The sequence below is a fragment of the Styela clava genome, chromosome 13, assembly GCF_964204865.1.
Source record: "Styela clava chromosome 13, kaStyClav1.hap1.2, whole genome shotgun sequence".
Classification (NCBI taxonomy): Eukaryota; Metazoa; Chordata; class Ascidiacea; order Stolidobranchia; family Styelidae; genus Styela; species Styela clava.
The window spans coordinates 10,000,001-10,025,120 of NC_135262.1; the positions used below are offsets into that span (position 1 = coordinate 10,000,001).

A 25,120-nucleotide genomic window follows, 5' to 3' on the forward strand; every position below is an offset into this window, starting at 1 on the left:
TGCTTCTATGTAAGTTTAACATAGCATGATACAGCATCTTTCTTAAACCTATTTTCTCATCGCAAATAAATCTTCTATGATTATCCTCAATCATCTCGAGTAAAGAACAAGCATAGTCAAAATATATTAAAGAAAAACAGTACAGCTTAAGTCAGAAAACCCGATATTCATCATAAAAAAAAAAAATAATCAACGACTCATGGAATTGCACACTTACCTCTCCGATAAAGTCAAATCTCCATCTATTATTGCAGGAACAACTTTATACTCCTTGATGGCTGTACAAGCTTCTTTATTATTGTCCTCGGCCAAAAGATCAACTATATATGCCGTGTGTGGAATGTCGAGTTCCTTTAGTACCATCCATACTGTTTGTGGCGGTGGACTTAGAGGGTGATAGTAAAATTCTATTACCATTTTAAGTATATTTGAAAAAAATTCTGTCCAATTAGAATAAGTCTGAACAGGAAAGTAATGCCCAAATGTCAGTAAATGTATGAACAATGCCAGTAAAGTTCCCGACGAATAATAAAAAAAATATACTGATTGTCATATGTTCATTGAATTGCAAAAACCCCAGCACATTTGGGGTCAAATATCGGTCCGGTAGGTATCGAAGAAAAGTCAAAATATTATATATATATAAAAATAATAGCCTTTGGGTACCTTCCTAGATGTAGCAAAAAACAGTATCTTTCGTCATATTGCAGAACAACAGGTTGTTAAAATAAAGGGTTGTAAACTTAAATCGGTAAGTATGTTGATAGGTATTTGTCTGTCTGTCTGTCTGTATGTATGTCTGTATGTCTGTTTGTCTGTTAGATGCACGCGATATCTCACGAAAGCGAGACTGAATCTGCTCCAGATTTCGCATGTGCATTCATCTTATCTCGGAACAGGAGCCTATTGATTTTGGGCGATTTATGTCGTATAATTAGCGAGTTATTAATTAATTAGTGATGGAACACAAGGTATCACTATGGAGTAAGAGCGCTGTTTTGGGGGATCCCCTAACTTTCGATCGATAAGTCTTCGGTCTCTGACCGATATTCTCGTTTTATCTTCAATGCCTTTCTGTAGTTCAAGTATAAACACTGTTACGTCGAGCTAAGCTATATTAATTGTGATATTCGTTTGGGTGTCTTCAAGACTATTCATAAACTACTTGTTTAAAGATTAATTTTTGAAAGAGCGCATATAAAGTCTATTCAGAGCAATGACGTCGCAGTCACGAGGAAGGTTCAACTTATCAGAAATAGTTCATTTGTTTAAATAGTCAGCAAGAAAGTACGAAAGATAAAGACTACAGCCTCTCCCGACTGATTTGTTAACTTTCCCTTATGGTTGGGAAAAATTTCATTTTGTGTAATCCATTCCTGCCAAATGATGTGATGATAAATGTGTATGATAATGGCTTTTAGTTAAGTTGAAAATGAAATCTGAATGCAAATTGAGCAATTAAATGAAGCTAGTTGAGAGCCATGGTGTTCCATTGACAGAGAAAGCTCAACTCATTAGGAATGGCTTATTGGACACGTAGTAGTCCTATGTATTGTTTTGTTCTTAAGTTTTTGTTCTTCCTCTAATCCTCTTGTTGTTATTATTCTTTTTATCACTTTTTCAAAATTGCTGTTTTCTTCAATTACTGGACCAATTGAAATTTGGTATACAAGCTTTGATATTTATGCTTGATGAACGTTGGAGCTTTTTTGCGTATCTGTTTACACTTGTGTTAAGTCATTATATTTTAAGTAACCGAAAATAACGAAACGTCGAAAATGAAAGCAATGAGTGTGTACCACATTTTATTATTATATGTTCATTATTCCTCAAAAGTTGATGGAACTCTAAAATTGGCAATGGGTGAACTTTTTATATTTTAATAGATGTTACTTCCGAAAAATTATTTACCATAGTGTTATCGTATTTATACCAGCCAAAACCTCAACTGAAATATATAATAGCCTCCATGTACACAAATATTTTTACTGAATGTCAATATAGTTTAATTTATTTCAATGTACGATAATATGGTATTTGCAATTATTTTATTATTCAGAAAATTTGACATAATTGGCAAAGAATGTGTTGACGTTTTCACTTTTTTTGTAGATTGCTGGCTGCATTTGCACAATATTCCTTGTACAATTCTACGAACTCTTTTACACCCTTTGCGTGACATTCTTCGAAATAAGGTAACTTCATCAGGTTGCTTTTCCATTTAGCAATAGCTGGATATTTCTTCCAGTCTGTATCTATGATATCCATGCAACTCACCGTAGTACGAACGAAAAAGTCTGAGACACAAAAAAACAATGCTTTCACATTCTACAAAAACGTTACCGAGAAGTGAGTTTCGTTCAGTCGTAGAATTTATGTCATAAACGGTAACAAGTTGAATTCTCTTATTTCCAATTCAATTTTGAAAATGAGGGTTTTTCTACGTGACGGTATCAAAACTATTGAAGAAATCGTCTTTACACCAGTAAGCTAATTATTCAAGATTGTAATTGACCAAAATTCATGTAAATATTAAAATATCGTTGTATATAGATCAACGCGCACATCCACATCTTAAACAAATAAAAAAAAATTGCACTTTACGATTTTGCTGTGAATGGATGACGATGTATTGTATCGAGTGCTGTAAGGGGCGACAACATAGAAGTTTAAGAACCGCTGGTCTGGATCATTGTTGGTTTCGGGTTTGATCTATCGACGCAAACGCGCATTTTGGCATAATTCATTATGATGCAAAATAATATAAATACAAAGATGATGAGGACATAAATTGAAGTTCAGACGCGACAAAAACAGATGAAAATTATCGCCTACCAAGAAGTGTAAGATGATTGCCGAATACATATTGCTTTCCTGATAACAGCTTTTCGACTTCTTCCAGAACTGCGGTTGCTTTCGGCAAGAGATTTTCTTTCGGGCCACTGGCAGTTCCAGCAAATATTTCATCGTCATTCTATAATGCATTTTTAAATTTGAAAGTCATTGTTTAGGGACACAAATGCATAATCTCTATCTATGCAAAACAACGCTGATGGTTACAGTGGAGAAAATGTCACATCAGAGGCAAGTACAGTAGAGGAATAATTGATATATAACATAAGTGGATAGTTGAATAAACGACAATTTACCAAGTACTTTAACAGAGTCTGATAGTTGTCGATGTCTCAATCTGTTGAAATTTGCAATCTCGGCCACTCCTGAGCAAGGATATAGTTTATCCGCTTTGTCTTTCGGTTCATATTTGGCACAAAGATATATTGCAATTGCACGGCTATTGAAATAATATCAAATAATCATATATATAATATGCTGTTTCGTCTTAGGTATAGAACATGCTCAGTCGAAAAAAATCAAGAAACCACTACAGCTCAAATCAGACATATATTTAAAGCACGTCAGACGCAATATTCATCAAACAAAAATAATCGACGACTCATGGAATTGCACACTTACCTCTCCGATAAAGTCAAATCTCCATCTATTATTGCAGGAACAACTTTATACTTGTTTATGGCTGTATAAGCTTCTTTTTTATTGTCCTCGGTCAAAAGATCAACTAAATTTGCCTTGTGTGGAATGTCGAGTTCCTTTAGTAACATCCATACTACATGTGATGGTGGGCTTAGAGGGTGATAGTAAAATTCTATTACCATTTTGAGTATCTTTCGAAACAATTCTGTCCAACGTAAATAAGTCTGCACAGAAAAGTAATGCTCAAATGTCAGTAAATGTATGGACAATGTCAGTAAAATTCCCGACTACTAAGAAAACAAATTTATTGATTGTCACATGTCCAATGAATTGCAAAAAAATGCTCATTTGGGGTTAAATATCGGTCAAGTAGGCATCCGAGTAAAGTCGAAAAAAATTAAAATATTAGCCCGCTGGATACTTCCTCTATGTTTGAGTACGGGTAATTGGAATCATTCGGTCTTATTAGTAGCTTAATAAATTGATTTCTCGTACTCCGACTAGAACATCATCTGTGGCAAAGCGAACCGTGCGTCCACTTCGTGTGCAAAATATAAAGACTAGATGTAGCGAAAAGCAGTATTTTTGTCGCATTGCAAGAACAGCAGGTTAGTAAAATAAAATGTTGTCAACTAAAATGAGTTCCAGAATGCGAGGATCTCGATCTACGGAAACCAATCCATTTAAAAACACAAACAATGACCTTGCAAACGTATCCTATTTGGGGTTTCCTTCATTGTATGCAGCAAAACTATTGAATATATATGTCATAAACTTTAGAATATAGCTCAAAAACTTTTTGCGACTGATGCTCAACGAATCTATTGAAGTCTTGCTTGCCTTATCTTTAATGCCTAAATGTAGTTCAAGTATAAACACTGTTACGTCGAGCTAATGGATATTAATTGTGATATTCGTTTGGGTGTCTTTAAGACTATTCATAAACTACTTGTTTAAAGGTTAATATTTGAAAGAGCGCAAATAAAGTCTACTCAGAGCGATGGCGTCCCAGTCACGAGCAAGGCTACACTTATCAGAAATACTTCATTTGTTTTAATAGTCAGCAAGAATTGCTATAGATAAAGACTACAGACTTATTGCTTAATTGTGATTTACGCATGTCAAAGAAGACGTCAAGCCACAACAATTTTATCCTATCGCAGTTTTATGCTAACAAATTCATTAGAAAAACTTTTGAGACTCTGGAGATAATTGTGCGACTGTATTATATATATTTATAAACAAAGCTTGGGTCCGCACATGTCGAACTGGTCTTTTTTATATGAATAATTTCAGTTATGTCTTTATTGTACGACATGTTCCATCTAGTTGATATTCATTCAAATTAGAAAATATAAATGTTCAGCCTGCATTGTTTGTATTTTTTTGGGGAACTTTATCCGTCAGTGGGTCAAACAAGCCTAAAGCGACACAATTGTACGCGAGAATATAGCAAGATGGTATTGTCCCACCGAGTGATTTGTTAACCTTCCTCTTAGGTTTACAGTTTATTGGAAAATTTCATCCTCCGATCTCTTTAACTATTTCCATCTCACCCTAATCACATCCCTCTGTGCCGCACACCATCGTGTAGTTGATACAGTTTAAGGATGTTGCTACTGTGGTTGTATATGAATCAGATAACTCAAGGGTTCCGGATTGGTTGCTTTAGTGTACGGCAACTCCACAATTAAAACCTATAACAGTCAAACAAAACATCATCAAAGAACTGAGAACGCGAACGACCGCCACCGCAGCGGCCGGAGAAAAAGAGCGAAAGACAGTTTTTCTCTCACGTGTAGTTAGTGGTCGGAGTCCCGATCCGACAAAACAGCATCGAATAAGGGTCAACATACCAGTTTATTAACATAAAAATATAGATACCTACAATATAAACACGGACTCTATGATCCGTGAGATAGTTTACTTCCTCGAAAATATACGAGGTCAGTATATCACACGCTTATTGGACATTTTGAGACTACTAAATAATTAGGTGTGGAAAAGATATGCATAATAGATCCGTTTATACACAAGTTCGCTCAGAACAAAATCCTGGAGCCTCAACTAAAGGAAAATATTGATATCATTTTGCTGGGTAATTCCCATTTTCTCTCATATCCATGCATCTGAAACAGTCGGCTCTTTTCTTGCACCTAATTTACGGACAAGAGACCGCGATCTCTCATATGACCAAGCCGTATCGACAGCAGGACTCTTCCACATGAACATTGCAAAAATCTTATTTTAATCTTCCATTCTACAACGAAATAAATCAAATTCAAAACCATGACGCAGTAATTAACATAGGCCCATGCCTGCCAAGTTATGTAATGACAAGCGTTCATGATTGATTTGAAAGTTAAACATGATTGCAGATTACAAAAAATATATAGTACGTCAAGATATTCCAAGGATAAAAATCTGTGTGATGCAAATAAATTATAATGACTGATTAATATTGTCAATATATAAAAGAATGACACATCAGAGTTTCCAGAATTTCATATTTCAGAGACAACGAAATTTGAGGATATCACGTCTTATTAGAAGTAAATTTGCTGTCACTCAGAAATCTGATTCAAGTATTTTGAAATTAGTAAAATTAATCCAACCATGTAAAAAGATTAATTAGCTCTGAGCACGCACATCAGAGATGCCTGTTCGCCTACGACTCAAAGCTTCAGGTCTCCAAAATTTCGTCTCGTACTGCAGTGAAACTTTGAAATACAACAGATTCAATAATAGTAAAAAACAGAAATCCCTCTCCATATTTCTGAGAAACTATGCCAAACATCATTTATTGGCCAACATGTCAAATAACAATAAGTTAGATAGATAGTTTATTTTGAAAACTCCATAACAAACATAAATTAAAAATGGAGAATTCTGGAAATGCAAAATGTTGATTCATATTTCAAACCTTACTGAATTATACCTGCTCAATAACAGATAATAGAAGAACATCTGAAAGACCAGGTGCTACAGCAACTCCTTTAATTATTCAATTATTTATTTGTGCAGTGTTCAGTCTTCTAGATGAAAATTGTCTTGCTGGAAGCCATTGCACGTACTTCTTTAAATATTCTGGCACTTTCTTTTACACCTTGTGTGTGGCATTCTTCGTAGTAAGGCAATTTAGCCAGCGTTGTTCTCCACTCAGAAATAGCCTGAAATTCTTTCAAGTTTCTCCCCAATATCTCCATGCAGCATATAGATGAAAGAACAAAAAAGTCTAAAAACAGTATGCAGTGTCACTGTGAAGCTTCAGCTATGTTGATGGAAAATGACCAATTACAGGTAATTCATTTGAAATTATGTATATTTTTTGCGACAAAAACTGCGCTCAATAGAAAAATCCAAAAAAATTTCCTTCATTGAGTTTCAATTTGTTTTTTTAATTGAAATTTTGACTTTTAAGATAGAAAATCAAAATACTAACATAAATTAAATTCGAATAAAGATAGAATTTTCATATTCATTTAGGACAAATACATCATGAAGAATTGATCGCATGACGAACCACAGCCTGCTATCAGTAAGGTTCAGGTATGAAAATAACAAAATGCAGATGCATAGGCAAGGCCTATACATATGGAAAAAGTAATCCGTTATTGATGTAACCTAGCAGTGATATTCTGAATGAATGAGTGTCCATACATACATACATACAATGTAATAGGGTATTGAAGTAACCTATTTTTTGAATAATTAGACGATGCAATACCTAGAAGTGTGAGATGATTGCCAAATACATATTTCTGCCCAGACAACATTTTCTCTGTTTCCTCCAGAATAGCATTGACTTTGGGGAAAAGATCCTCCTTCAAATCACCAGTTTTTCCAGCAAAGATTTCATTCCCATTCTGTAATGAGAATAGATGTATTTGGCATGATTTTTTATATGATAATGGGACAGAGGTAAAAATGAAAATATGTTACCAAATAGTTTAGCATGGTGTGATAATTGTCAATATCTCTGAACATAATTCTGTTAAAGTTTGCAATCTCAGTCACCCCTGGTGTAGGATAAAGTTTTTGTTTTTTGTCATTTGGCTCATACTTTTGACAGAGGTATATTACGATTGCACGACTGCAAAATATGCAAATAATAAGATTTACGACTAATAGTTAATATGTATTATAGAAGACATGCTTTTAACAATTTCCTCAAATTCAGTTTTAAGATATGTATAGTTGAGCAGAGCAAAAAAACTAGTTATTCTACTTGAGCAATGAGGCGATTCGAATGAATTACCAAATAAAACGACTACAAAAAATTGATGTAATTATCCAAATAACTTTGTATCTGCACAGAAAAAATAGCATAGCTCACTAAATGAAGAAGATTGCCATAACTGACAAACACTAAGTAGTTTTTCGTTTAGTAGGCCTATAAAATGGCTGACGGCTAACTCGCCATGAGGGCTAACTCGCCATGGACCACTCGCCATGCGACGACGGTAAACGGGTTAGCCCTCAACTGTGCGGAGGCTCTTCTTGTAATGGGAGATGGAAAGGTGGCTGTTTATACTAACAACTTCAATAGTAAGGATAAATATATTAAATTAAATGTGTTTGGTTACAATACCTACTGTGCAAATGGTAACAAAGTGACAAGAAAACGTGCTTATATGTCGGAAGGCATACCGGTACCGTACGGTACTCGACGCGCAAAGGATGTCTCAACTTATCATTTTCATCTAAGCATGCTAAATATATCATCATATTAATTGATTGTATGAGCACTGAATCAACAACAACGCTAAATATATCAAAAGTTCTATTTTGCTACCGGCAGTCTCATTTTATTCTAACAGCCGTTGATTGCGATCAGAGAGGGAGAGAGAGAGCTAACTCGCCATGTCTTTATTCTTTATAATTGACGATCGACATCGCGAGTTCGAGAGAGAGAGAGAGGGCTAACTCGCCATGTCTTTATTCTTTATATTTAACGATCGACATCGCGAGTTCGAGAGAGAGAGAGGGCTCTGTTTGGTATACTTACTGGCAGCTTATTGAGCATATATACCATAGGTATTGGGCTAATCTCAGAGCATTCAGAGTCGGAGTAATTAACGAATCGTGGAATATTCGTCGGCGGGGCCAGATATATCGTGGAATCATTCCGCTGTTGTTATCTGCGTTTTATCTTATTGATACGAACGTAAGATAAGGGATATTAGAAAAAGATTTGTACTACGATTGAAAAACAAGAGAGCTATATGGACACGTAGAGCCACATAATTTTGATAACGTCATAGCGAAAAAAAAGCCTTTTAAAGAAAAATTCTATCTTCCGCTGAAAATGTCAAAGCAATTGGTCCAATATTTGAAGAGAAAAGCGAGAATATAAAGAATAATTATAAAGAATAAAGACATGGCGAGTTAGCCCTCTCTCTCTCTCGAACTCGCGATGTCGATCGTCAATTATAAAGAATAAAGACATGGCGAGTTAGCCCTCTCTCTCTCTCGGACTCGCGATGTCGATCGTCAATTATAAAGAATAAAGACATGGCGAGTTAGCCCTCTCTCTCTCTCGAACACGCGTTGTCAATCGTCAATTATAAAGAATAAAGACATGGCGAGTTAGCCCTCTCTCTCGAACTCGCGATGTCGATCGTCAATCATAAAGAAAATAGACATGGCGAGTTAGCTCTCTCTCTCTGCTCGCAATCAACGGCTGTTAGAATAAAACGAAACTGCCGGTAGCAAAATAGAACTTTTGATATATTTAGCGTTGTTGTTGATTCAGTGCTCATACAATCAATTAATATGATGATATATTTAGCATGCTTAGATGAAAATGATAAGTTGAGACATCCTTTGCGCGTCGAGTACCGTGCCGTACCGGTATGCCTTCCGACATATAAGCACGTTTTCTTGTCACTTTGTTACCATTTGCACAGTAGGTATTGTAACCAAACACATTTAATTTAATATATTTATCCTTACTATTGAAGTTGTTAGTATGAACAGCCACCTTTCCATCTCCCATTACAAGAAGAGCCTCCACACAGTTGCAGGCTAACCCGTTAACCGCCGTCGCATGGCGAGTGGTCCATGGCGAGTTAGCCCTCATGGCGAGTTAGCCTCCACCCTATAAAATGAATGCCATAAAATTCCCAATCGAAAAATAAATCTTTAATTAGATGGTTAATTTTATGCAGTTCGAAATTTGTTTAGAAAAATAAATGCTGTAGTCTATTACTGTATTAGCCTAAACCATTTCCATTTAATTCAGGTGATTTTAAATAGCAAATTAACAAAACAAAAGTTTTAAGAATGTATTCATACCTCTCCGATAAAGTAAATGCCCCATCCACTATAGTGGGAAGAACTTTATATTTGTTGATAGCGCTATAAGATTCTTCTTTTTGTGCACCAGTCAAAAGATCAACTACATTTGCCTTGTGGGGAATACCCAACTCTCTGAGAACCATCCAAACCACTTGTGATGGAAAACTTGTTGGATGATAATAAAATTTTAAACTCATTATCTACGGAATGCTTGGTAAAGTATAATTAATAATTAGACTAAGTTATTTGATCAGAATATAACTGTAACTTGTCTTCGACTCTTCGGTAGAAGACAACCAGCCCCCGAATCTGAAGTCAATTCCAGAGTCGCAGTTCTTAACACTTCATGGCAGCTCCTGTCACGAACGAACCGCGGCATCCTTTGCCATGGTTTTATGGCGCTGTTCAGCAATCAGTATTAGATAAGATAAGTTTATTTCGACTCCATAATCAGCAGAAGGCAATAAAAAGGTTGATAAAAACAAATAAATAAAAACTGATTATAAAATCAGGAGAGTAAACAAAAGCCTTGGATAAGGTTATTACCAAAAAGAAGTGGTACGTGTTCACTCACCTAAAACTACTAAATCAAATCATTCACACTCTCACACACACACTACCATAGGGCATTAAAAAAATTAGAAAAAAAAGAGAAGCTCTAGATAAATTATATGGTAACCAAAAAAACATAAACCTCCAAAAAAAATTAGAATAGAAGATAAGAAATGTAATAAATAACAAGAATTGTTTGCCACACCATTTTAATAATTTTGTAAAAATTCCCAAACAAGAGTGAACAGTATTTAATATAAGGACAAAAAAATGATTTCGCCAAGCTGATTATGATTAGTGCATGCAGTACGTTGAGTGCATGAAGAGATGGGCTAACCTTTTCATTCACCAAAGACATGCCAAAATATTGCCAAATTGTAGTTTTATTACCGGTATATTCACAAAGTCATGTACCAGATTTGAGTTTATCATGCGTAAATGTATCTATTTAAACCTGAAACCTAACCTCAAGTCTATCAAAACTGTATCCATGAGAAAAATGTTCCAATTTACCCAATATTTATCACCACGACATGCCGTGATTACGGCAGCAACATTTTATCCGCCTTTAGTTTTCAATTTGCTGCCACGGTAACGGCAGCCAATGAGCATGTATATATGCTCATTGTGGCAGCTCGCTATCATTACCTCGCTATTGGTATTAGGTTGGCTATATCTGCCATGGTTTGGAAATCCCGCCATGGTTTTGCGGCAGCTGTAGACCTCACATAATACTTGAAACTGCACTGCACACAAATTTTTGAAGCGTGAGGTCCATGTTGAGACAGAAAGACACTGGTTCCGCTAGTCCAGGGGTGGGCAACCCCTGGCACGCGTGCCAAACTTGGCACGCGAGTCCATTCATTCGGCACGCGAGCGAGGCCTCAGAAACGAGATCATTCTCTTTCAGATAAAAAGTTTCGAGACTCTGAATTATGTGATGAAACTCGGTGTTCGTTTATTCATTATCGTTTCTTAACAATCCGTTATTCATTCGAACTCGTTTTGTTTTTTCATGACATATGGCTAAAAAGAAATATAGTATGACGTAACAACTGAGTGAGCTCTCGACGAATTTTGTCGAGAAGAACACTCATTCATTTGGCTACATTGTTACATAGCCCACATCGTCTGTGCCACACTTTTTCTTCATTTCTGATTGATTTATGAAGTTGTAGCCTACAGCTCATGTTGGTTAGAGTTACTTGGTAACTTATTGTTATAAATTGATTTCGAATAAAATATAAGCGATTAGGGAAGGGAATACAAGAGAGAAGTGCATAAAACGAACTATTGCGTGATTGGGATGCCATTCCCGAGAATTTTTCATATCTTAAAAACTTTGCAACTGCATTACTCTCCATGTTTTCATCTACATATGCTTGTGAATCTCTGTTCTCAGTTATGATTGACCTTTATTAAGTCTCGTATTAGGAATAGCCTGAAAGATGAAACCAGTAGTTCGTGTATTTCTTTGAAACTTAAATATATAAACCCAATGTAAAATCTCTATCAGCGGTAATGCAGCAGCAGAAGTCTTACTGATATATAATAAGAAAGTAATCAAATCTATTTGTCAGACTGATATTTTCCCGAATAGTGAATCTTTTCTGCTTTGAAAGTAGAAAAGCATTTCGATCCCCTGCGCTAGTCCTTTCGGCCTGAGTTATTGCTGTATTATATATATCTAGGTCGCTGCTAGATCAGTACCGTAACATCATACCAAAAGTCGGGGCGAAGTCCGGGAGCCTCTCGTTGCTGTCATAAGCAACAACAAAAAATGCATAAGTTTGCAAGTTAAATACAGAAATATGATTAAAATTAATGCGGTACCGAAAGCGAACAAGAATATGCTCTAATGTACCGCCACGTGTATGGATGTTTCCCTGACCGTTGATCCCAGAAAATTCTTTACTTTGGAACATTTTTGATGTTTACTTTCCGAATGTTTTGGATGGCCGGCGTTTAAAAAAGTGATTTGTATGTTCAAAACTAGTTGGGTACGCGGGACGAAAGCAAGTGCAATTGAGACAAATAATATTTTTTAGACACCTATTTGATTATGATGTTATTTTGCCGTTCGTACGTTGATTTTTGCTAAAAGAAAATCGCTTCTCGCCGAAACATGTTAACCATTCGATATAAAACTCCAGTCCTTAATAATATCCGAAGTCTTTAGTAGGCTAAAAACATGAAGCATTTATCGCCTGTTTAGTAACTTTACTCAAGCATCAATAAATTTAGGACGACAATTCAACAATCAAAAAATGACGAACCTCTAAACACTTTTTGATATCGTAGATAAAATTTCAATATATGTTGAGACAGGATGCATGCAGAAGACGATACTGGCCTAAAACACAAATGTAAAAAATGAACCCTTCCTTGTTGTCGTAGTTATATATAGATTTCATTTGCTAGATTTTGCAATGAAATGTAAACAGAGCAAACGAATTCACAGAATGCAGAAAATCTTGCCCATTCATAATACAGAACAATAATATGAATCAAGATTAAATATAAGCGTGAATTATAATCATTACGAGGTTTTTATGAATACATTGAAACAAAATTACTACTTTTATGCATTGTAAAGCGCACGTACCGCTAGTGCCATCGAAACAAAATTCAAGTGAATTCAAAAACTTTATATTTATGAACATTGGTCAATTCACACAAATTTTCTCAAAATATTGTCTAACTTTAACATGATACGTCATTGAACGTAGGGGACAAGTAAGAAATTTCAAGTTATATTAAAATTCCATAGTCAGGTTTCATACGCATTCAGTGTTATTGGAGGGAAGTTACGCATAATGGTGTCCTGATCACATTTAAAGCATCATAATTATGTTGTTTATTTATAATCAGAAATTTATTTCTGATTCTTGTGTACTTTCAGTAAATGTATTTGAAATCTCAATCAGTAATTCTCTTTCACGCACTCATCTGAATTTCAGATAAAATTTTGGTATAGAAAAGGTCAAGCAATATTCAAAAGCTTAGACTGTGAAAATAAGCGTGAAAAACATGCGATTACAACGCGATGCATGAATACATTACAATGCGATGCATGAAAATATTTTATTTATTTTTCTGTAAAATGCATTTTACACCAAAAGAACATATATATTGATGTTCGGAAGCATTTATGCAAGATATCGATATCTCAGTTTAGTAATTAAATGCGCTGAAAATGAAACAAAAACGGAATTAAAACAATTTCTTAAAAAACCGAATTAATACCTGTTAATATTATATTGACGAAACAAATTTGCAATTTTTTAAGAATATTTATTTATATCTAAAAGCTACTGTCGTGAGCGAATTCTTCAATTTTATTTATTCAAGAGGTTATTATTTTGAAAGTTTGAAAAAGTTGATAAGCAAATAACTATTCGAAATATTATGCCCGATCAGGACAATCATGCTTGCTCATTCATAATTTTTGGAAAAGCTGAGTTTGAAGCCATTGTTCATTTATAGTCATAAATTTAAGTATTCTTCTGTAAGCTTCAGTTGCGTAGCCTAGTACCTTCCCATATACTGTACCGACTAAAAGGACCAAACAGCAAGATTTAACGATAGGGCCCGAGGCATTTTGCAGAGTCATAAAGGGGGATAATGAATACATTGTTAATGAGATTGACCGGCGAATTAGAGTGCACTACAAGCTCAATTTCTCTGGTACTAAGCTCACTATTAAATATCTGAATTGTTATCTGAATCAGAAAATGAATTTATTTTTGTAGGTTAATAACTTAAAAGTGCATATAGTTTATACGCGGTATTGAGACAACGAAATAAAATTATGGGAGATATATCATAAAAATTGCCAAAGGGCTGGTTTGATACAAGTGAATTGTGTTCCCGAATCAAACGAAGAGCTTCGCCGTTTAAATAGGGAGGGTTGTAACAAATGTATATAGAATGTTTTAGAAATTATTGTATAAGCTCACTTCATTTTAGACATATGGAATGGAAGGATGCAGCAACGGTGAGCAATTACGTGATTAGTAAATTAGTCACCTATATTTTTATATAGTTTTATCCCACGTTAAAAGTGAGTCATTCCTCATCGTTGTCCGTATATTTAGTCAATCGTTTTACTTACCGGTGATTGGATTTCAGTCATTGATGGACAAGTTCTATGAGAATAATAATGACTGCAATCATGATATCAGTGAAAAATATAACTTTCATTCAGGTATAAGCAACTGGTATATATATTTTCTCGTGAAATAAACATTTTTTAACTACTTTTCGGCGGTAAAATTGGTATTCGATATTATATCATGAAGATGCGAAGACGTGACACCTTGCAGACTAAATTACAGACTTTACACGACTACCTATGACGCAACGACGGTCCCAAGCATGATTCATATAAATTGCGTATCAGGCAGTTGGTTACTCATAATGCGTATTGCATCTTTAAAGAGCTACGGAGAAAGTAATTTACACTTTGTTATTAGAATCATTATTGTACGTGTGATATTTTATACCTTCAAGATATTCAGTATCGAATATTTTTATCTAGTATACCTATTTAAATTTCAAGCATAAAGAAATATTCAGTAATAATGTTGTTAGTGAACTATATTTTAATTGGGTGAAAGAAATATGGCACAACTTTGCCAGTTTAGTTAGTTTTAGTATTAGTGGATGAAAACCATCAGAGTATGTAATTGAATATTGAGTTGAAATTATTTCTATATTTTTACGGTTTTCCTGGTGATGTTTTGTACCACAGAAAGTGGCTTTTATCTAAACCACATTCATATTATGAAGAAATATTAACCAGAAATACATAGAAATCACTTTATTTTATCTCTTATTCCAAATATCAGTTTGCATAGGAGTGTTTGTTCCTGTAATATTTAAGTTCATATTTTTATACATCTGACGTCCCTGCTTCGATTCTTCGTAGTATATATATTTGTGAGTATTATATTATAAATGCTTTTGGAATCTTTATTTTTTGAGATATTTATGCAAACATAGTTGAGCATCTACGAATTTAATCATGTCGTTATCAGGTAACTTTTTAATTACATGTAGTTGACGTTTTGATAATATTTCATGATGACTGACGAAGAATGGATTAAAGACGAAAAAAAGTATCAACAAAAAATAAATGATTTGAAGGTAATAAAAGAAAATAATATAGAATATTAAACTAATATAATTGGTATACCCCTTTGAAATATGTTGCTTCCATCATGGGATGAAAATATATCCAACTATGTATAGGGCGTCACCAAGAGTATAATATATTAGAAGGAAAATGTCGAACCAATCCTAGGGACATTCTAAGGGCTAATCGATCATAGAATTTAGAAAATCACAACATAAATTGCTTCTTGTTCTAATCAGAGTTACTCGTTACAGGTGCCGTATAAACCATGCATGACAATCTCTGTTTCAGTATTATGTGGGAGAAATATATCTGTAGGCTTACTACATGATTTAGGTAAGTCATCGATATTTTCAATGATGAATTTGTTTTGCTATGCAACAGAGTAAATTAAGATGATGATTACCATATAACACCAACCAATTATTATAAAAAAATATAGAGCACTCTGCAAATTAACATTTTGTGCTAAACTTAAGAAAATATGTCAATCAAATGTCATGCAAAAAATTTCAAATTATTCTATCGTGCATCGAGTAAAAACGTGCACATCTAACCACGTTATTTTAATTAACAATCGCTATAGCAAGTTTTGGTCGTCATGGCATTTTGTGCTGTGATGAATTTTGTTAGTGTTACTGTATATGTATATTTTGTCGTGATATTTTAATTATCTTAACAACCCGTTATTTGTATCCCAAATAGTGCGTGGGTTTAATGTGAATTCTATTCCCATTTTTTCAAATTTTTGAAGTATGCAGCGGTATATATATTTCGGGTAGCTTTCGGTTTTAATTTTTTGAATTTTCGGAGTTATCTGAATCTAATCAAAAGTGTAAACCTCAAATACGGCGGGAATCAATAAATATTTCATACTTCTCGAAACTGCTAAAGCACACGGTCAACGAGATGCGTATCTATTTCAAATGTGAGATTGAAAGCGCTTTCAAATAAAACACACTATATTTCCTATTTATTCAAAAATACACAAGCATTTTTAAAGTAATTTATCCTTGGGTCTCTATTTTTTTTTTACAACAGTTGACATACCCGATCCTCAGGTTTACGTAAGTTGCGCCGAAGCCGCTAGTCGGAAAGATTTCAAAACCAAAATTGCTAGAGATCAGCATCATCCCGTCTGGAATGAAACTTTTACATTCGTTTTATCGGAAAAGAAGAACCTTACGGCAAATATAAAAGTTAGTCATTAATTTCAAAGTTTTTTCCGTAATATCAGTAAATACAAGGGATAAAAGAATGTACATTTGATTGGAAAGCAAAGATATGAAACACAGCTCAGATTGACTACAGATTGTTGCATAAGCTCATAGTAGAAACAGAAATATGTCAAACAATGTGCCCCAATTATAAAATTTGAAACGTGGTCTTCTGGTGGCTGTCAATTCAGACACAGAAAGCTATGTGTAAACGGTGAGAAGTTCCACGGATTTTCCTCAAATCGTTACAAAAGCTCGTGATTCATTCTCCTCTATTTTCTCTAGATTGATTTATATGAAGAAGATCAATATAAATTTGATCCTCACCTCGGGTCAGCGACCCTATCAACTGATGATCTAGAGATAGGTAAACCAAAGTACACAACATTAGTCTTCGGGAAGGTAAGAATAATAAATTTATTTCAACTTCAATCAATTTATTTCTTTACATATTGTCCTTAACGCCACAGATTTCTTAATGTATACTTGATTTTGATATTCTTATTAATTAAGTAAGATTTGTGATCATTTCTACAATAAAACTAAATCTTTTGTTCGTACAGCATGGCCAAGTAGATATCAAACTTCTGAAACAATGGAGGTATGTAGAATTTTATTTTTAATGAATCCCTATCGAGTATGTGTGAAAATTGTATGAAATGCTCAGTCGATGCGTGATTTGGCTAACGAAGAAAAAGAACTAATTTTGAAAAACAAAAATGCATCTGCCAAATCTGAAATACCTTGTTCTTCTAAAAAGACATTAGTTTCCTATATAGATGTATAACAGAGTTGCTTCTCAAGAGCCGCGTTTGTAACAAAGGTAAATAAAATCATTTTGAATGTCATCTTAACTCTCACAAACAACCTTTTTAGAGTAACTCCTGATTTTCATCTTTCTCTTGGGCTATGTACGGAAGAGTTGAAATATAGATTGGCAAGAAAACCGAAGACAAAAGAAGCAATTCGTAAATTTCTTGGGGAAGAAAATGGACCTACAACTCTGAGCGAAGTATAGATAAGTTTGTATTTTCGGTGATATATTCTTGCAATACAAAGAAAAAATATTTCTGGTAGAACTAGAGAAACAACTTTAACTTTTGAGCAAGGCAGAACAAAACAAAAAAGTGTAACTATTTCAAATTGCAGCTAATCTTTGATCGTGACACTTTGGCAAAATAGATCATATGAGTATATGATGTTCTGTTTCAGACGCCAACTATTGGGTTAGCAATCAGTGGAGGTGGATATCGCGCAGTTGCGACATCTTGCGGGGCGATGGAAGCACTGGCCGAGAGTAACATGCTTGATACATTGATGTATTTTGCTGGGTTATCGGGTTCATCTTGGTGAGTGATAATTTTTGTCTCATCGTTTATTCCAACCCCCAAAATATGATAAAAATATTTCAGATGGATTTTACGTAAATATCAGATAAACTAAGTTTTTTGTTTCAGGTACCTGTCAAGCGCCTACCTTCACAAATCACTTGCAAACTTGCAGACTTTATTTGAGCATCACGACTGGTTGAGAAAACAAATGGAATACAGCCTTTATAATTATTTGTTTGACATGTCGTTTCATAAGCGATATAGGTGTGTAATATATTTATATAAAATTTGAACGAGAGGTCTTACGATCCTGGGAGATATATGACTGGTATTTTAGGCTTGGTTTGTTTAATAGTAACTAGTGAAATGACGTTGGCCTTAACGGAATTACTGAGCATTTTTACTGAAATTGTTTTGTCTGATTTTTAAACTTATTAGTATTACCAAATATGTTTTGGTTTCTGTTTTTAAATCCTAAATTAAAAAAAAAAATTGTTTGGCTAAACATTAAATACGTTGTGCTGAAAGGCAGGTTTATTGGTAAGAAATCAAATCTGTTTTTCTTCATTGCAGAAAATATAGAGAGTTTAAAGTCAAAAATCATCAGCCAATAACATTTGTCGATTTTTACGGAATGACGTTGGGAGAAACATTTTTAGACAAACAAGTAAGTAGGCTATGTTGCGTTCCCAAAAAATACATATATATAGTGAATTTATCAAAATCTGTCAAAGGTATGGCCACTCATTTATTCTCGTTTTCGTCATAGGTTTGACTTTGTTAAACTGTCTCAGAATATTCTTGATTGCTTCCATGACTCCATAGAGAAATATGATATCTTTACTAACATTCATTTGTTGTATCATATGTACTGTATCTTCAAATAGATATCTTTATTATATGCACGATATATTGTGTCTGTTTACGGGATAGTTTATGTGTAAAATATGTGAAACATTTCCAACTTCATACTAGAACACCAGCGTGCCATTTTCAGCACTCAAAGCCTACGTAGAGACAGCTGAGGTGCCTTTCCCCATTATATCATGCGCACATGTACGCGAAAATATGCCGATGTCGGAATTTTGGGGTGAGAACATTGTACAATGAATATTTGTATATACCAAAAATTGTTTATTTTTCAAAAAGCACTTTTTTATGTTAGCGAGGATTGGCGATAATCCGTCCCATTTTTGATAACATGTCTTCATATCTGTATTTGTCTACATATAGTCAGTGCTTCATCAGAAAGCGGTTGATATAGCCCATATAACGTTCATTTATTCTGCTTGTTTGCTTTATGAATTGCATCCCAAAATGGTGAATAATATTTGATTCTTATACCAAAGATGTTTGGATTGGAAGAGCGGGCCTATGGTAGCATATAATGTTATAACGTTTCCTTCGCATAGTTAATAGAAGAAGACGGTGTATATAAATCAGTATGAGCAACCAAAAACTAAATACCTTATATTCCAGATGAAGTCGAAATGACTCCTTTCCAAGTTTCTCTTCCTGGATACGGAATCAACGTTTCAACGGAAAATTTCAATTCTAGATTTTGCAATGGAATTTTACTTGATCGATTACCTGAACCACCATTACATTATATTATGGGTTCAAGTGGAAGCGCCTTCGCTATAATGAATCATAAAATGAAAGATAAAAACGAAATTGCTGCAGAACTATGGGAATATATCGGTAGGCATCGTCGGTTTATTTTTAAGAGTAAACAATTTCTTTTTATCTATTTTCGTCTTCTACATTATCATTCCACCTCATATATTTATCGTTCTTTTTTGATCACCAACGTTTAATTGCCGTTCAGTTCACCATTTAATCAGTCTCTAGGTTTTCAAACGAAAATAGAGAATAATAGACATTTCTTAAATTGAACTAACTCTTTTATGAAGTTTTCAACTTTATTTCTGAATACAATTTTAATCAATTTATTTTCGTTCCAGATGCTCATCAACAAAATACATTGCAGACACAAACTGGTCAAACGACCGAAGTGGTAATTTTTCAAACATTTTGTATTTTTCAAAAACGACTATTCTTTTAGGCTTTTACATATTGTTTATAGTCCGACTTCTCACGTCCGAATATATCTGAAGACCTGGTACGATAAACTAACTCGAAACGTACTTGAACTCGAAACTTACTTAAACTGAACGCTTGCTTGTAAATAAATATCAAATATTTACCAATACATAAAACTAAAATAAAACCCCTCTTTGCAATTTCAGATTTGCGATGATGAATTAGAACCACCTTCTCCTAGAGGTTTGTAAATAAATATTTCATATTGTAATTTTTAAAATAAGCTTTTCAAGTCTATATATATATTAAGTATATATGTATAATATATATAGTATATATACGCTGCTTGATAACCGTGACTGGTTTCCTTTGACGCTGAAATAAATTATTATTTATTTTACCTTATTGTTTGTATACTTCCGTATTTTCGGTATGTGAAAATATAAACTACTGACTGATTAAATATTACAAATTTTAAGAGTTAAATTTTGCCTCCCGTGAAGACAAATGGTTGGAATCACTCACGATTAGAGAATCAACTGACTCAAACAGTAATATCATGTAAGTGTATTGGAGATGTTATAATTCAATGTATGCTACAACACTCAAAACAAGATCTACAAGCTAACTTGATAGTTAATAACGTGAATCTATGACTATAGGTCGTAATACGCTATAACATGTAAGTCAGCATGTAAGTGGAAATTAGAAACATTTTCAAAACAGTAAACAAATTCGATAACATATTCCAAAGCAACCAAAATCCTACACATTGAATGTAATTCCTTCCTTGACTGTTGCTTAGTAACCAAACCCTAATATTAAATAAAGGAAACAAGAATTCGGAACAAGAGGTTCCTGGCTTGTGAGAACCGCAAGAGTGAGAAACTGTGCCGTTGGATGTAGAAGTTTGAGGAAATTCCGATTTGATACAAATGTGGTTCAAGGGGATGCATCTAGTAAGATTATTATTACTTAAGTTATATATAAAAAGATACGATATTTAAAAATAAAAATAAATTGAAAAAATAACGTACTGCGATATATTGAATTTTACGTGAATCTGATGGCATTTGTAATTACAAAGCGAGATCATAATGATTTTTATGAAATGATTGATGTGATTGTGCAGGAAGTCGCTGTTATGTCAGTGGTTATTATATTTTGAAAGTGTTAAGTTGTTATTTTTAACAACAACTTTAAACAAAGTGTTTAACTATCAGTGTGGATATAGAGGGCCTAAGTGCCCACAATCACGTTATTTTGCGATTTTGTTTGATATTTTAATTTTTATTTACAGAAAGAGCAAGAAAAACAATGTCTGTTGACAATTCAAATATTGCGCTTTGTGACGCTGCATTGGGATGCAATCTTCCTTCCATACATGTGATGAGGCCACAGAGGAAAGTGGATATTCTGCTTGTAGTAGATTGCAGCAACTACTTGAATGAAACATCTCTCCAGATGGAGGTGAAATATTGTACTTGTTATTTCAAATTTTGCATTTTCTTGCTTGGGGTTTACATCGAACCATGATACAGGCAGATATTTCTTGCATCTCACAAGCCTTAGAAAAGTTACATGTATGCCTACAGGTTATGTGCTTTATGTGGAAAGAATTCGTTACAGAATGTTTCTACTTGAAAGTACCAAATACCTCTTTGCCCATAAATTAAATATAATAACATCTACCAGCAATTAAATGTTTTCGTATGTGGAGTATTTGTTTTGGTCGAAAATCTAGGTGAATAACAAAAAACCTATTCTGAAATTTCTGCAATCTTTACTATTCGACATAACACATAAAAACGGTATGGCGAGAGGGAACGTTTGCCAAAACTATGCTCTATCACTTTGAAATATGTCGTTCTAAGTATTCAATACCACTTTCAAAAAATCGTCTACAAGTAAAATTTTTTCAATCAAATTCACATATTTTCGTTTTGTGATTTCAGTTATTTGCCACAGTACAAAGTCAAGTCCACGAGCATGGAATCAAATTTCCTCGAATAAGTTTGTCTGAAATTGCCAAAAGTCCTTTTCGTGAGTTTTATATATTTGAAGACGAAGAAGATCCGAAATGTCCAATAGTATTCTGGTTTACTTTATCGAACGCAAAATTCAAATCTCTACAAAATCCTCACAGAAGATCGGGATATCCTCAACCGGATGCAGTTGGTGAGTATATTGTAAAGTTATATATTATTGTCCGCCTTCAACCGCCAGCTACTGAATATAGAATGTAATAACTTGAATACAGGCAAGAATCCAGCCATTATTACATGCAATTAGTATCATTTTTCTGCCTAAAAAGTCCCTTAAACTTCATTTTGACCAAATCATGATATACAAGGTAAGGCTAAAAAGAAACGGGACTGACGTCACAGATTGCGCAACACGATTAACCATCGGTAATCAACACTTTTGCAGTGTGGCGTAATATGTGTTCTTTGTTTAACAGCTGTTTTGACATAATATCGCAATTATTTTTGCTTTTCAGGATCCATAAGTGAATGTGATAAATTTCTTGTTGAAAAAAAATGCTGTGCGAGGTCTGATTGAGTTTTTTGGCGATAGGGGGTTCAATTAAAGAATGACGACTGAGCAAAGAATTATTATTAAATTTTGTGTCAAACTTGGAAAAACGGCGACTGAGACGTTGCAGATGTTGCGTGATGTTTATGGAGATTCTTCCATGTCTAGAACAAGAGTTTTTGAATGGCACAAGCGATTTGTGGAAGGCAGAGAGGATGTGGAGGCAGGGAGGCGGTCAGGGAGGCCTTGTACTTCCACTACGGATACCAACATCGAATAGGTTTGGCAGTTGGTTCGCAGTGACCGTCGCTTAACAATTTGCGTCATTGCTAACGAAATTGGGATAGACAAAGAAACGGTCCGCACCATTTTGGTTGACACTTTGGGAATGCGGAAGGTGTGTGCCAAAATGATGCCAAAGGCTCTTGAGTTGACTGAGGAGCAGAAAGCTCAACGATTGAATGCATGCCGAGTTGACATGAATTTTTCCAAGTTTGACACAAAATTTAATGTTAATTCTTTGCTCAATCGTCATTCTGCAATTGAACCCCCTATCGCCAAAAAACTCAATCAGACCTCGCACAGCATTTTTTTTTTTCAACAAGAAATTTATCACATTCACTTATGGATCCTGAAAAGCAAAAATAATTGCGATATTGTGTCAAAACAGCTGTTAAACAAAGAACACATATTACGCCACACTGCAAAAGTGTTGATTACCGATGGTTAATCGTGTTGCGCAATCTGTGACGTCAGTCCCGTTTCATTTTAGCCGCACCTCGTACATCAAATATTATAAAACTAACTCTTCATTCGAAATCAATGACAATACAAAATTTTAGATTATATCTATTTTGATAAATTATTGTTAATTGTAATATATAGAAAAATTCTAATTAAATCATTTCAGCATTGTCAAATTGTTAAAACCATTAAACTACAGCAAAATAAAAAATAAAAATTTATATAAACAGATTCCGGTCAAGAGAAATTCAACAATTTTTCTATATATCCTGAAAGTTCAGATTTTGGTACTTTACGAACTTCATTTACTCCACTAACATTTGATAGAATTCGAGAATTGATGAGATTTAACATAATGAACAATATGTGGGTGAGTTTTAAAAAAAAAATTTTTTGGATATCATTTCAACAACGCGAACAACACAACAGCAAAGTGTCAAAATTCTGTGACAGCACTCCAAGTTCAAGTAAATGCCTAGCCTCGTCCTTTGTAGCCTTAGTGTGTTGGAATCCTTTTATAATACAGAAAAAATGAATCTTTTGGAGAGTCGAAAAAAAACTTGTAACTGAACTATGTATTTATATGTGCTGTTTAACAACACCCATTGAATTACTCAAATTGGGAAATGTTTGAAGATAAAGATAGATAGATAGCTCCCTCATCCCATTGCTCTGATGAAGCAGCATGGTATAATGACTGTATTCATCAAGCTTGTTTGAAGAACTTTAGAACACAAATGTTGAACATGGGAATCCTATTTCTTCTTGGAACCTATTTATATTTTATCAAAATATCTTTCTCATAGATCGTCAAAGAGAAAATCGCAAATAAGGTTAAACAGATGAAGATACCTAAAGACAAAGATGTCAATCCCGAAAAGATTAAATCTTGAGTCATTTTACCCATAGAACAATCTCCTCAGCAATTTATTGAATTACAGAATGAAAACAATACAATATAATCTATTATGCTATATATCTGTATTGCCTGCGTACGATTTCATTTATGTTTTACTATATGCAGTTGATGGTGAATAAATTCTATATCGAAGCGAATTTTTTTCTGGTGTTTCTCTTAGTAATAATTCTAATTTGAAATTTAATATTTTTTATTATTACTATTCACCATTGTATTGCCCCGTTGTTTTTCCAAAACCTCGTTTCATTTATTTAGTGCATTTTATCTATCCATCATATCAAGATATCATACTACGACGTATATACTAGATCAAAAAAGAGCATTTTACTTTTCAGTCAGATACCTCAATAACCCCACCTCTGTTATTAACTCTTGTATATTACATATAGCGTTGTGCTATAAATATTTGTTATATGGACTCGTGTATTAATATATATATCATCACGTGCATTACAAATACCTATTATGTTACCTCACTATTACATTATCTATTCATCTACCAACTTTATTTTATTCAGTGCAATCAATTTCAAGGTGAATATTATGCGAAATGAAATAATATGAAATTTGTTGACTTGCCGATGGTACTGACTCAGGACTATAAAGTTGAGTCTCAATTATACTGCACAATTTATAGTCTTGCAATGTAATAGAACCAAGAACATCGGAGAGTATGTGAAAATACAAAGGAGAAAGTTAAATTCTGCAAGATAAATTGATACGGCGTATTCATAATTGTTAATAAAATCGGATATTTTGGAGGCGAGATAACATAACTGCTAAGAGAGTACACTGTTTAATTTAAACATCGCCTAAAAGCGTCACAGCGAGGGTAAATAATTACCCTATG

At 34.0% G+C, this 25,120-nt stretch overlaps 3 protein-coding genes across 4 annotated transcripts; 1 reads left to right on the forward strand and 2 right to left on the reverse strand.

The window, feature by feature from the left end:
* Positions 1 to 2,019: 2,019 nt before the first annotated feature.
* Positions 2,020 to 3,700, reverse strand: LOC120332884 (glutathione S-transferase 1-like). The gene is made up of 4 exons (XM_078119431.1): positions 3,475 to 3,700; positions 3,157 to 3,292; positions 2,836 to 2,974; positions 2,020 to 2,297 (listed from the first exon to the last, which is right to left on the reverse strand). Exons 1-4 carry the CDS (start codon positions 3,672 to 3,674, stop codon positions 2,098 to 2,100), a joined length of 675 nt encoding a protein of 224 aa, XP_077975557.1. The 5' UTR covers positions 3,675 to 3,700; the 3' UTR covers positions 2,020 to 2,097.
* A 2,113-nt stretch (positions 3,701 to 5,813) lies between these two features.
* LOC144431459 (glutathione S-transferase 1-1-like) lies at positions 5,814 to 10,245 on the reverse strand. The gene is made up of 4 exons (XM_078119613.1): positions 9,790 to 10,245; positions 7,435 to 7,585; positions 7,220 to 7,358; positions 5,814 to 6,727 (listed from the first exon to the last, which is right to left on the reverse strand). Exons 1-4 carry the CDS (start codon positions 9,987 to 9,989, stop codon positions 6,528 to 6,530), a joined length of 690 nt encoding a protein of 229 aa, XP_077975739.1. The 5' UTR covers positions 9,990 to 10,245; the 3' UTR covers positions 5,814 to 6,527.
* A 3,878-nt stretch (positions 10,246 to 14,123) lies between these two features.
* On the forward strand, positions 14,124 to 24,904 carry LOC120332954 (cytosolic phospholipase A2-like). 2 transcript variants are annotated; one of them, XM_039400300.2, is made up of 21 exons: positions 14,124 to 14,339; positions 14,459 to 14,551; positions 15,406 to 15,492; positions 15,736 to 15,817; positions 16,523 to 16,680; positions 16,984 to 17,100; positions 17,262 to 17,299; positions 17,575 to 17,710; positions 17,911 to 18,047; positions 18,156 to 18,293; positions 18,603 to 18,696; positions 19,005 to 19,119; positions 19,509 to 19,730; positions 19,994 to 20,046; positions 20,279 to 20,315; positions 20,552 to 20,633; positions 20,904 to 21,031; positions 21,373 to 21,542; positions 22,028 to 22,250; positions 23,582 to 23,721; positions 24,158 to 24,904. In XM_039400300.2, exons 3-21 carry the CDS (start codon positions 15,427 to 15,429, stop codon positions 24,242 to 24,244), a joined length of 2,223 nt encoding a protein of 740 aa, XP_039256234.2. In that variant the 5' UTR covers positions 14,124 to 14,339; positions 14,459 to 14,551; positions 15,406 to 15,426; the 3' UTR covers positions 24,245 to 24,904. The 2 variants fall into 2 exon arrangements, with proteins under 2 accessions (XP_039256234.2, XP_039256233.2); XM_039400299.2 differs by lacking the exons at positions 14,124 to 14,339; positions 14,459 to 14,551 and adding an exon at positions 15,268 to 15,285 and having other exon boundaries at positions 15,384 to 15,492.
* Positions 24,905 to 25,120: the final 216 nt, after the last annotated feature.